Source organism: Pinus tabuliformis, chromosome 6 (assembly GCF_031772625.1).
Source record: "Pinus tabuliformis cultivar Carrire ecotype Pingquan chromosome 6, CPIR1, whole genome shotgun sequence".
Classification (NCBI taxonomy): Eukaryota; Viridiplantae; Streptophyta; class Pinopsida; order Pinales; family Pinaceae; genus Pinus; species Pinus tabuliformis.
In genome coordinates, this window is record NC_142292.1 from 944,909,034 (window position 1) to 944,921,932 (window position 12,899).

At 37.2% G+C, this 12,899-nt stretch overlaps 5 protein-coding genes across 5 annotated transcripts; all 5 read right to left on the reverse strand.

Annotated features, from left to right (window-relative positions):
• Positions 1-1,780: 1,780 nt before the first annotated feature.
• Positions 1,781-2,653, reverse strand: LOC149262046 (uncharacterized). The gene has a single exon (XM_089374085.1). It carries the CDS (start codon positions 2,651-2,653, stop codon positions 1,781-1,783), a length of 873 nt encoding a protein of 290 aa, XP_089230211.1.
• Positions 2,654-3,849: 1,196 nt separating this feature from the next.
• Positions 3,850-4,614, reverse strand: LOC149262047 (uncharacterized). Its single transcript, XM_089374094.1, has one exon. It carries the CDS (start codon positions 4,612-4,614, stop codon positions 3,850-3,852), a length of 765 nt encoding a protein of 254 aa, XP_089230220.1.
• Positions 4,615-5,916: 1,302 nt separating this feature from the next.
• LOC149262048 (uncharacterized) lies at positions 5,917-6,864 on the reverse strand. Its single transcript, XM_089383132.1, has one exon. The coding sequence runs from the start codon at positions 6,862-6,864 to the stop codon at positions 5,917-5,919; it is 948 nt and encodes a 315-aa protein (XP_089239258.1).
• Positions 6,865-7,990: 1,126 nt separating this feature from the next.
• On the reverse strand, positions 7,991-8,938 carry LOC149262049 (uncharacterized). Its single transcript, XM_089374105.1, has one exon. It carries the CDS (start codon positions 8,936-8,938, stop codon positions 7,991-7,993), a length of 948 nt encoding a protein of 315 aa, XP_089230231.1.
• A 1,121-nt stretch (positions 8,939-10,059) lies between these two features.
• On the reverse strand, positions 10,060-11,007 carry LOC149262050 (uncharacterized). The gene has a single exon (XM_089383136.1). The coding sequence runs from the start codon at positions 11,005-11,007 to the stop codon at positions 10,060-10,062; it is 948 nt and encodes a 315-aa protein (XP_089239262.1).
• Positions 11,008-12,899: the final 1,892 nt, after the last annotated feature.

Consider the following 12,899-nt stretch of genomic DNA (forward strand, 5'->3'; position numbering starts at 1 on the left):
ACTTATGCAATTTTTTAAAAAAGACTACACACCTTTCTTTCTCTTTGTAGGAGCTCGATATTGAATATGTTGTATATCTGTAATTTCGGATCTCCAAGGTCTGAAATTTTGTCCTGTGATAGCCCTCTGTGTCCTCTTTCCAACCCCACAAGTCTGATCCATATTGGATTCTCCAAGAAAGATTTATGTCAAATCTCCCACGATGACCTGATTATAGACTAGTTCAGTAGAGCGAACTTGTACGAAGTGCCACGTGTCACTTTTTTGACCTTCGGACCTAAAAACGATACAAAAAAAACTATAGTTCGTCCTAACTCTATAAATGTTTACGAAATTTTAATGTGATGCTCAAAGAAAAAGTTATAACAATTTTCCTAAGGCGATTTGTTTGACATTGAATTTGGGAGCCTGCACAAATCCTAACTTCCTTAGTTCATATCTCCGAAAATATAGCGAGACAATATCTGAAATTCGGCCCTAAGGTTCATCAAGATTTTGGCTCCAATGAGTTTTAATTTCAGCTTCTGAAGCTTCATAGAACAAAAGTTATAGTGAAAATTCCACAATGACCTCTTTGAAGCAAGGAAACCCTAGAATCCAAAGCTCCGATACCAATTTTTATGCAACCAGCTCACAAAATAGAAGAATGAGATAGATCAATGACTTCAAAAGTAGCCTCTTCAAGGGGGAAACCTCCTTTACATTACACAAATGAAAAATTCTTAGATGATACAAATGACAAGACCTCCTTTCTATATATAGGAGTCTAAGGGGTCACAATATAATCAAAATCGACATAACAATAATAATGTAAGGGCACAACAATAACAATAGTGGGCTTCTATGGGGCACAATAATAATAATATGGGGACAACATGGGCACAACAATAACAATAAGGGGCTAAAATGACAATAATAATAAGGGAATACACTAATATTATAGGGATCTAACATAGTCTCTCAGGATTTATCATAATCCACAGTCCAATCTAGGGATCACTAGGCCCTACACTAAGACCCACTCTCCATGCTTTACCATATATCCCATCTCGGGACTAGTAGGCCCAATAGAGAGCAATCCACCTCTTGGATTTATCGTATATCCTGCCATTAACCGACAAGGATTCTTAGGCCCACGGAAGCACATAATCCTAGATTTACCGCAGCCAACAGTATGGCGCAGGGGTTACTAGGCCAGTGGATTTACCATGATCCACAACCCGGTTCAAGGACCATTAGGTCATATGATTGTCATTTTAGAGATCCACCCCGCTCAGCTTTGAATCCATCTAGCAATCCAGCTCAACCGAAGTATGAGAACCCATCTCATCAAGTCTATCAGGAAAGGGCAAGGCTAGGCTGGAAGCACTTATAACTGGCGTGAATACTAGTAATTAATATGTCAAATAACTGGCGTGTATGCTGACTTTACCGTATAAAGAGTCCAGGAATGCTTTATAAACTTCTCCATTCAGCAAGTTTACTAGCTAGAAAAATTGTTCTGAGAACCAACAACTAAGCAAAGTATCTTTCATTAATCACAAGCTAAAAGTCCCATTTTCCCATCAGTTGTCTAAACATATGCATTAAAATTTAAGAACACAACTAAAATGATCAAAAATATAAATTTATCCCCACAACCTGAGAAATTCCAAATTATGAGCTCATAAATTAGACACTAAAATAAGGAGAAAACACAAATAATGAGCTTTTCTTGATTAGATACAAATGACTATAAATCAATATTCATGTACAGAAACTTCTGTTTCTAGCACAACTCTTACAAAACCTCTTCAATCACAACCTTGGGCTTTTGGTTTTCCTGTCTATTAACATTCAAAGTATTCACTGCAATATTTCCAGAATCTCTTGCAGGAAGAGTATTCTTTTCAACTTCTACAAGAGCAGCCAGGGAAGTCCAAACTTCTTTCGGTTGTTCATTAGTCCAACACATCAGGAAGTAGACTTTCTTTAAAGCAAATTGAAGACTCTTCCGACCATCATTTCTTATTTCTTCTCTCCTAGCTTCGTGATTTGCTATCATCTGTTTACTAGCATGTTCCCTTTTCTCGGATCTTTCACCTTTGACCACCTTTGCAGCTGCCTCAAATAGCCTGTACAAGTCCATAAGTGCGCATACAAGGGTTGCCCTACCTAACCTTAGAAAAGCATGCACATCATCAAAAAGGCAAATCCCAAATCTCAATCCACCAGCATGTTTGAAGCTTGCGGAACATGATGTCTCTAAACACTTTGACAAAGCTTCACTAACAGTCTCTGGCAAAGCTACTTGACTTAATACTGCAGACAAACTTAAACAAACAATTGCTGCATCCAGGGGATCACTTTTCAAGTCTCCATTAAAGAACCGAAGAGTAAAGCAGTAACTGTATATCACGTCAACCATATGAACAACCAGTAAGGGTGATGGATCCGATTTAGTCAATTGCCCTACTGAAGATAAGGGATTCTCCGGACCAGCTGGTATATCACTCAGGTCATTCTCACCCAAATTTGCAACTCCTGGACTAAGAACCCTTGACATTCGATCATTTGATATGTCCAGTGACTGAATAAGTTGACATCCTTGACTGGAAAGTGAGATTGTATGTGCAGAAGGCTTCAACCACCATGGTTCCCAAGGTCTTACCATGTGACTTATTTTACCTGATGCTACAACCCGCAAGAAATATTTTCTTTCATTGGCTGATAAGTCATCCAATGACATATCATCTCCTGAAGACAACACATAAGCATTCTGACCAATTAGACATGCAATTCAATGTACAGACAAGATTGATTTATAAGCTGCAACATCCGCTAGTATGATTTCCAAACTAGGACAAAAGCACCCTCATTTATATGGTACAAAAACATTAATAAACATGCCCATGTCTTAAATGTGCCCTCCCGGTAGAAGTGAATGCTAGGGTAGAATGGCTTGTAATAATGTGTGTCACATCAATTATCTATGGTGTTTGTAGTTACATATGGACCATCTGGATGTCATCAAGGATCCGTGTCCTATAATGGTCACGCACATTGCGCTATTTCTGTTTACTGTAGGGTGTAACTTTCCATGAAGTCACCACAACCTCTCCCGAAATTACACTCCATTTTTCAAATATGTTTCTATAGCTATTTACCTGCTATTTGGAAAAAAATAAACTTCTTGACGGAAAAAACATGAGATTTGGAATAATTTAAGAACACCAATGCCTGAAAAAATCAGTCGCAAATGCCATGTATAAGATGAATGAAATATGTTGAAAGCTATGAAGATAAATGTCTTGTATTTAAGCAAAACTAATAATAATCTATTCCGTACAAAGACACTGTTGCTGCTTTCCCCAAAATAGAACTGAATCTCTAAGTTGATACCTTTCAAATAATTCATTTGTGCTAATCACTGAAGATACAGAGAAAGCAAATGCTGGTAATGGATTATAATAAATACTAGTAATTAATATGTCAAATAACTGGCGTGTATGCTGACTTTACCGTATAAAGAGTCCAGGAATGCTTTATAAACTTCTCCATTCAGCAAGTTTACTAGCCAGAAAAATTGTTCTGAGAACCAACAACTAACCAAAGTATCTTTCATTAATCACAAGCTAAAAGTCCCATTTTCCCATCAGTTGTCTAAACATATGCATTAAAATTTAAGAACACAACTAAAATGATCAAAAATATAAATTTATCCCCACAACCTGAGAAATTCCAAATTATGAGCTCATAAATCAGACACTAAAATAAGGAGAAAACACAAATAATGAGCTTTTCTTGATTAGATACAAATGACTATAAATCAATATTCATGTACAGAAACTTCTGTTTCTAGCACAACTCTTACAAAACCTCTTCAATCAAAACCTTGGGCTTTTGGTTTTCCTGTCTATTAACATTCAAAGTATTCACTGCAATATTTCCAGAATCTCTTGCAGGAAGAGTATTCTTTTCAACTTCTACAAGAGCAGCCAGGGAAGTCCAAACTTCTTTCGGTTGTTCATTAATCCAACACATCAGGAAGTAGACTTTCTTTAAAGCAAATTGAAGACTCTTTCGACCATCATTTCTTATTTCTTCTCTCCTAGCTTCGTGATTTGCTATCATCTGTTTACTAGCATGTTCCCTTTTCTTGGATCTTTCACCTTTGACCACCTTTGCAGCTGCCTCAAGTAGCCTGTACAAGTCCATAAGTGCGCATACAAGGGTTGCCCTACCTAGCCTTAGAAGAGCATGCACATCATCAAAAAGGCAAATCCCAAATCTCAATCCACCAGCATGTTTGAAGCTTGCGGAACATGATGTCTCTAAACACTTTGACAAAGCTTCACTAACAGTCTCTGGCAAAGCTACCTGACTTAATACTGCAGACAAACTTAAACAAACCATTGCTGCATCCAGGGGATCACTTTTCCAGTCTCCATTAAAGAACCGAAGAGTAAAGCAGTAACTGTATATCACGTCAACCATATGAACAGCCAGTAAGGGTGATGGATCCGATTTAGTCAATTGCCCTACTGAAGATAAGGGATTCTCCGGACCAGCTGGTATATCACTTAGGTCATTCTCACCCAAATTTGCAACTCCTGGACTAAGAATCCTTGACATTCAATCATTTGATATGTCCAGTGACTGAATAAGTTGACATCCTTGACTGGAAAGTGAGATTGTATGTGCAGAAGGCTTCAACCACCATGGTTCCCAAGGTCTTACCATGTGACTTATTTTACCTGATGCTACAGCCCGCAAGAAATATTTTCTTTCATTGGCTGATAAGTCATCCAATGACATATCATCTCCTGAAGACAACACATAAGCATTCTGACCAATTAGACATGCAATTCAATGTACAGACAAGATTGATTTATAAGCTGCAACATCCGCTAGTATGATTTCCAAACTAGGACAAAAGCACCCTCATTTATATGGTACAAAAACATTAATAAACATGCCCATGTCTTAAATGTGCCCTCCCGGTAGAAGTGAATGCTAGGGTAGAATGGCTTGTAATAATGTGTGTCACATCAATTATCTATGGTGTTTGTAGTTACATATGGACCATCTGGATGTCATCAAGGATCCGTGTCCTATAATGGTCACGCACATTGTGCTATTTCTGTTTACTGTAGGGTGTAACTTTCCATGAAGTCACCACAACCTCTCCCGAAATTACACTCCATTTTTCAAATATGTTTCTATAGCTATTTACCTGCTATTTGGAAAAAAATAAACTTCTTGACGGAAAAAACATGAGATTTGGAATAATTTAAGAACACCAATGCCTGAAAAAATCAGTCGCAAATGCCATGTATAAGATGAATGAAATATGTTGAAAGCTATGAAGATAAATGTCTTGTATTTAAGCAAAACTAATAATAATCTATTCCGTACAAAGACACTGTTGCTGTTCCCCAAAATAGAACTGAATCTCTAAGTTGATACCTTTCAAATAATTCATTTGTGCTAATCACTGAAGATATAGAGAAACCAAATGCTGGTAATGGATTATAATAAATACTAGTAATTAATATGTCAAATAACTGGCGTGTATGTTGACTTTACTGTATAAAGAGTCCAGGAATGCTTTATAAACTTCTCCATTCAGCAAGTTTACTAGCCAGAAAAATTGTTCTGAGAACCAACAACTAAGCAAAGTATCTTTCATTAATCACAAGCTAAAAGTCCCATTTTCCCATCAGTTGTCTAAACATATGCATTAAAATTTAAGAACACAACTAAAATGATCAAAAATATAAATTTATCCCCACAACCTGAGAAATTCCAAATTATGAGCTCATAAATCAGACACTAAAATAAGGAGAAAACACAAATAATGAGCTTTTCTTGATTAGATACAAATGACTATAAATCAATATTCATGTACAGAAACTTCTGTTTCTAGCACAACTCTTACAAAACCTCTTCAATCACAACCTTGGGCTTTTGGTTTTCCTGTCTATTAACATTCAAAGTATTCACTGCAATATTTCCAGAATCTCTTGCAGGAAGAGTATTCTTTTCAACTTCTACAAGAGCAGCCAGGGAAGTCCAAACTTCTTTCGGTTGTTCATTAGTCCAACACATCAGGAAGTAGACTTTCTTTAAAGCAAATTGAAGACTCTTCCGACCATCATTTCTTATTTCTTCTCTCCTAGCTTCGTGATTTGCTATCATCTGTTTACTAGCATGTTCCCTTTTCTTGGATCTTTCACCTTTGACCACCTTTGCAGCTGCCTCAAGTAGCCTGTACAAGTCCATAAGTGCGCATACAAGGGTTGCCCTACCTAGCCTTAGAAGAGCATGCACATCATCAAAAAGGCAAATCCCAAATCTCAATCCACCAGCATGTTTGAAGCTTGCGGAACATGATGTCTCTAAACACTTTGACAAAGCTTCACTAACAGTCTCTGGCAAAGCTACCTGACTTAATACTGCAGACAAACTTAAACAAACCATTGCTGCATCCAGGGGATCACTTTTCCAGTCTCCATTAAAGAACCGAAGAGTAAAGCAGTAACTGTATATCACGTCAACCATATGAACAGCCAGTAAGGGTGATGGATCCGATTTAGTCAATTGCCCTACTGAAGATAAGGGATTCTCCGGACCAGCTGGTATATCACTCAGGTCATTCTCACCCAAATTTGCAACTCCTGGACTAAGAACCCTTGACATTCGATCATTTGATATGTCCAGTGACTGAATAAGTTGACATCCTTGACTGGAAAGTGAGATTGTATGTGCAGAAGGCTTCAACCACCATGGTTCCCAAGGTCTTACCATGTGACTTATTTTACCTGATGCTACAGCCCGCAAGAAATATTTTCTTTCATTGGCTGATAAGTCATCCAATGACATATCATCTCCTGAAGACAACACATAAGCATTCTGACCAATTAGACATGCAATTCAATGTACAGACAAGATTGATTTATAAGCTGCAACATCTCTGCCGCTAGTATGATTTCCAAACTAGGACAAAAGCACCCTCATTTATATGGTACAAAAACATTAATAAACATGCCCATGTCTTAAATGTGCCCTCCCGGTAGAAGTGAATGCTAGGGTAGAATGGCTTGTAATAATGTGTGTCACATCAATTATCTATGGTGTTTGTAGTTACATATGGACCATCTGGATGTCATCAAGGATCCGTGTCCTATAATGGTCACGCACATTGTGCTATTTCTGTTTACTGTAGGGTGTAACTTTCCATGAAGTCACCACAACCTCTCCCGAAATTACACTCCATTTTTCAAATATGTTTCTATAGCTATTTACCTGCTATTTGGAAAAAAATAAACTTCTTGACGGAAAAAACATGAGATTTGGAATAATTTAAGAACACCAATGCCTGAAAAAATCAGTCGCAAATGCCATGTATAAGATGAATGAAATATGTTGAAAGCTATGAAGATAAATGTCTTGTATTTAAGCAAAACTAATAATAATCTATTCCGTACAAAGACACTGTTGCTGCTTTCCCCAAAATAGAACTGAATCTCTAAGTTGATACCTTTCAAATAATTCATTTGTGCTAATCACTGAAGATACAGAGAAAGCAAATGCTGGTAATGGATTATAATAAATACTAGTAATTAATATGTCAAATAACTGGCGTGTATGCTGACTTTACCGTATAAAGAGTCCAGGAATGCTTTATAAACTTCTCCATTCAGCAAGTTTACTAGCCAGAAAAATTGTTCTGAGAACCAACAACTAAGCAAAGTATCTTTCATTAATCACAAGCTAAAAGTCCCATTTTCCCATCAGTTGTCTAAACATATGCATTAAAATTTAAGAACACAACTAAAATGATCAAAAATATAAATTTATCCCCACAACCTGAGAAATTCCAAATTATGAGCTCATAAATCAGACACTAAAATAAGGAGAAAACACAAATAATGAGCTTTTCTTGATTAGATACAAATGACTATAAATCAATATTCATGTACAGAAACTTCTGTTTCTAGCACAACTCTTACAAAACCTCTTCAATCACAACCTTGGGCTTTTGGTTTTCCTGTCTATTAACATTCAAAGTATTCACTGCAATATTTCCAGAATCTCTTGCAGGAAGAGTATTCTTTTCAACTTCTACAAGAGCAGCCAGGGAAGTCCAAACTTCTTTCGGTTGTTCATTAGTCCAACACATCAGGAAGTAGACTTTCTTTAAAGCAAATTGAAGACTCTTCCGACCATCATTTCTTATTTCTTCTCTCCTAGCTTCGTGATTTGCTATCATCTGTTTACTAGCATGTTCCCTTTTCTTGGATCTTTCACCTTTGACCACCTTTGCAGCTGCCTCAAGTAGCCTGTACAAGTCCATAAGTGCGCATACAAGGGTTGCCCTACCTAGCCTTAGAAGAGCATGCACATCATCAAAAAGGCAAATCCCAAATCTCAATCCACCAGCATGTTTGAAGCTTGCGGAACATGATGTCTCTAAACACTTTGACAAAGCTTCACTAACAGTCTCTGGCAAAGCTACCTGACTTAATACTGCAGACAAACTTAAACAAACCATTGCTGCATCCAGGGGATCACTTTTCCAGTCTCCATTAAAGAACCGAAGAGTAAAGCAGTAACTGTATATCACGTCAACCATATGAACAGCCAGTAAGGGTGATGGATCCGATTTAGTCAATTGCCCTACTGAAGATAAGGGATTCTCCGGACCAGCTGGTATATCACTCAGGTCATTCTCACCCAAATTTGCAACTCCTGGACTAAGAACCCTTGACATTCGATCATTTGATATGTCCAGTGACTGAATAAGTTGACATCCTTGACTGGAAAGTGAGATTGTATGTGCAGAAGGCTTCAACCACCATGGTTCCCAAGGTCTTACCATGTGACTTATTTTACCTGATGCTACAGCCCGCAAGAAATATTTTGTTTCATTGGCTGATAAGTCATCCAATGACATATCATCTCCTGAAGACAACACATAAGCATTCTGACCAATTAGACATGCAATTCAATGTACAGACAAGATTGATTTATAAGCTGCAACATCCGCTAGTATGATTTCCAAACTAGGACAAAAGCACCCTCATTTATATGGTACAAAAACATTAATAAACATGCCCATGTCTTAAATGTGCCCTCCCGGTAGAAGTGAATGCTAGGGTAGAATGGCTTGTAATAATGTGTGTCACATCAATTATCTATGGTGTTTGTAGTTACATATGGACCATCTGGATGTCATCAAGGATCCGTGTCCTATAATGGTCACGCACATTGTGCTATTTCTGTTTACTGTAGGGTGTAACTTTCCATGAAGTCACCACAACCTCTCCCGAAATTACACTCCATTTTTCAAATATGTTTCTATAGCTATTTACCTGCTATTTGGAAAAAAATAAACTTCTTGACGGAAAAAACATGAGATTTGGAATAATTTAAGAACACCAATGCCTGAAAAAATCAGTCGCAAATGCCATGTATAAGATGAATGAAATATGTTGAAAGCTATGAAGATAAATGTCTTGTATTTAAGCAAAACTAATAATAATCTATTCCGTACAAAGACACTGTTGCTGCTTTCCCCAAAATAGAACTGAATCTCTAAGTTGATACCTTTCAAATAATTCATTTGTGCTAATCACTGAAGATACAGAGAAAGCAAATGCTGGTAATGGATTATAATAAATACTAGTAATTAATATGTCAAATAACTGGCGTGTATGCTGACTTTACCGTATAAAGAGTCCAGGAATGCTTTATAAACTTCTCCATTCAGCAAGTTTACTAGCCAGAAAAATTGTTCTGAGAACCAACAACTAAGCAAAGTATCTTTCATTAATCACAAGCTAAAAGTCCCATTTTCCCATCAGTTGTCTAAACATATGCATTAAAATTTAAGAACACAACTAAAATGATCAAAAATATAAATTTATCCCCACAACCTGAGAAATTCCAAATTATGAGCTCATAAATCAGACACTAAAATAAGGAGAAAACACAAATAATGAGCTTTTCTTGATTAGATACAAATGACTATAAATCAATATTCATGTACAGAAACTTCTGTTTCTAGCACAACTCTTACAAAACCTCTTCAATCACAACCTTGGGCTTTTGGTTTTCCTGTCTATTAACATTCAAAGTATTCACTGCAATATTTCCAGAATCTCTTGCAGGAAGAGTATTCTTTTCAACTTCTACAAGAGCAGCCAGGGAAGTCCAAACTTCTTTCGGTTGTTCATTAGTCCAACACATCAGGAAGTAGACTTTCTTTAAAGCAAATTGAAGACTCTTCCGACCATCATTTCTTATTTCTTCTCTCCTAGCTTCGTGATTTGCTATCATCTGTTTACTAGCATGTTCCCTTTTCTTGGATCTTTCACCTTTGACCACCTTTGCAGCTGCCTCAAGTAGCCTGTACAAGTCCATAAGTGCGCATACAAGGGTTGCCCTACCTAGCCTTAGAAGAGCATGCACATCATCAAAAAGGCAAATCCCAAATCTCAATCCACCAGCATGTTTGAAGCTTGCGGAACATGATGTCTCTAAACACTTTGACAAAGCTTCACTAACAGTCTCTGGCAAAGCTACCTGACTTAATACTGCAGACAAACTTAAACAAACCATTGCTGCATCCAGGGGATCACTTTTCCAGTCTCCATTAAAGAACCGAAGAGTAAAGCAGTAACTGTATATCACGTCAACCATATGAACAGCCAGTAAGGGTGATGGATCCGATTTAGTCAATTGCCCTACTGAAGATAAGGGATTCTCCGGACCAGCTGGTATATCACTCAGGTCATTCTCACCCAAATTTGCAACTCCTGGACTAAGAACCCTTGACATTCGATCATTTGATATGTCCAGTGACTGAATAAGTTGACATCCTTGACTGGAAAGTGAGATTGTATGTGCAGAAGGCTTCAACCACCATGGTTCCCAAGGTCTTACCATGTGACTTATTTTACCTGATGCTACAGCCCGCAAGAAATATTTTCTTTCATTGGCTGATAAGTCATCCAATGACATATCATCTCCTGAAGACAACACATAAGCATTCTGACCAATTAGACATGCAATTCAATGTACAGACAAGATTGATTTATAAGCTGCAACATCCGCTAGTATGATTTCCAAACTAGGACAAAAGCACCCTCATTTATATGGTACAAAAACATTAATAAACATGCCCATGTCTTAAATGTGCCCTCCCGGTAGAAGTGAATGCTAGGGTAGAATGGCTTGTAATAATGTGTGTCACATCAATTATCTATGGTGTTTGTAGTTACATATGGACCATCTGGATGTCATCAAGGATCCGTGTCCTATAATGGTCACGCACATTGTGCTATTTCTGTTTACTGTAGGGTGTAACTTTCCATGAAGTCACCACAACCTCTCCCGAAATTACACTCCATTTTTCAAATATGTTTCTATAGCTATTTACCTGCTATTTGGAAAAAAATAAACTTCTTGACGGAAAAAACATGAGATTTGGAATAATTTAAGAACACCAATGCCTGAAAAAATCAGTCGCAAATGCCATGTATAAGATGAATGAAATATGTTGAAAGCTATGAAGATAAATGTCTTGTATTTAAGCAAAACTAATAATAATCTATTCCGTACAAAGACACTGTTGCTGCTTTCCCCAAAATAGAACTGAATCTCTAAGTTGATACCTTTCAAATAATTCATTTGTGCTAATCACTGAAGATACAGAGAAAGCAAATGCTGGTAATGGATTATAATAAATACTAGTAATTAATATGTCAAATAACTGGCGTGTATGCTGACTTTACCGTATAAAGAGTCCAGGAATGCTTTATAAACTTCTCCATTCAGCAAGTTTACTAGCCAGAAAAATTGTTCTGAGAACCAACAACTAAGCAAAGTATCTTTCATTAATCACAAGCTAAAAGTCCCATTTTCCCATCAGTTGTCTAAACATATGCATTAAAATTTAAGAACACAACTAAAATGATCAAAAATATAAATTTATCCCCACAACCTGAGAAATTCCAAATTATGAGCTCATAAATCAGACACTAAAATAAGGAGAAAACACAAATAATGAGCTTTTCTTGATTAGATACAAATGACTATAAATCAATATTCATGTACAGAAACTTCTGTTTCTAGCACAACTCTTACAAAACCTCTTCAATCACAACCTTGGGCTTTTGGTTTTCCTGTCTATTAACATTCAAAGTATTCACTGCAATATTTCCAGAATCTCTTGCAGGAAGAGTATTCTTTTCAACTTCTACAAGAGCAGCCAGGGAAGTCCAAACTTCTTTCGGTTGTTCATTAGTCCAACACATCAGGAAGTAGACTTTCTTTAAAGCAAATTGAAGACTCTTCCGACCATCATTTCTTATTTCTTCTCTCCTAGCTTCGTGATTTGCTATCATCTGTTTACTAGCATGTTCCCTTTTCTTGGATCTTTCACCTTTGACCACCTTTGCAGCTGCCTCAAGTAGCCTGTACAAGTCCATAAGTGCGCATACAAGGGTTGCCCTACCTAGCCTTAGAAGAGCATGCACATCATCAAAAAGGCAAATCCCAAATCTCAATCCACCAGCATGTTTGAAGCTTGCGGAACATGATGTCTCTAAACACTTTGACAAAGCTTCACTAACAGTCTCTGGCAAAGCTACCTGACTTAATACTGCAGACAAACTTAAACAAACCATTGCTGCATCCAGGGGATCACTTTTCCAGTCTCCATTAAAGAACCGAAGAGTAAAGCAGTAACTGTATATCACGTCAACCATATGAACAGCCAGTAAGGGTGATGGATCCGATTTAGTCAATTGCCCTACTGAAGATAAGGGATTCTCCGGACCAGCTGGTATATCACTCAGGTCATTCTCACCCAAATTTGCAACTCCTGGACTAAGAACCCTTGACATTCGATC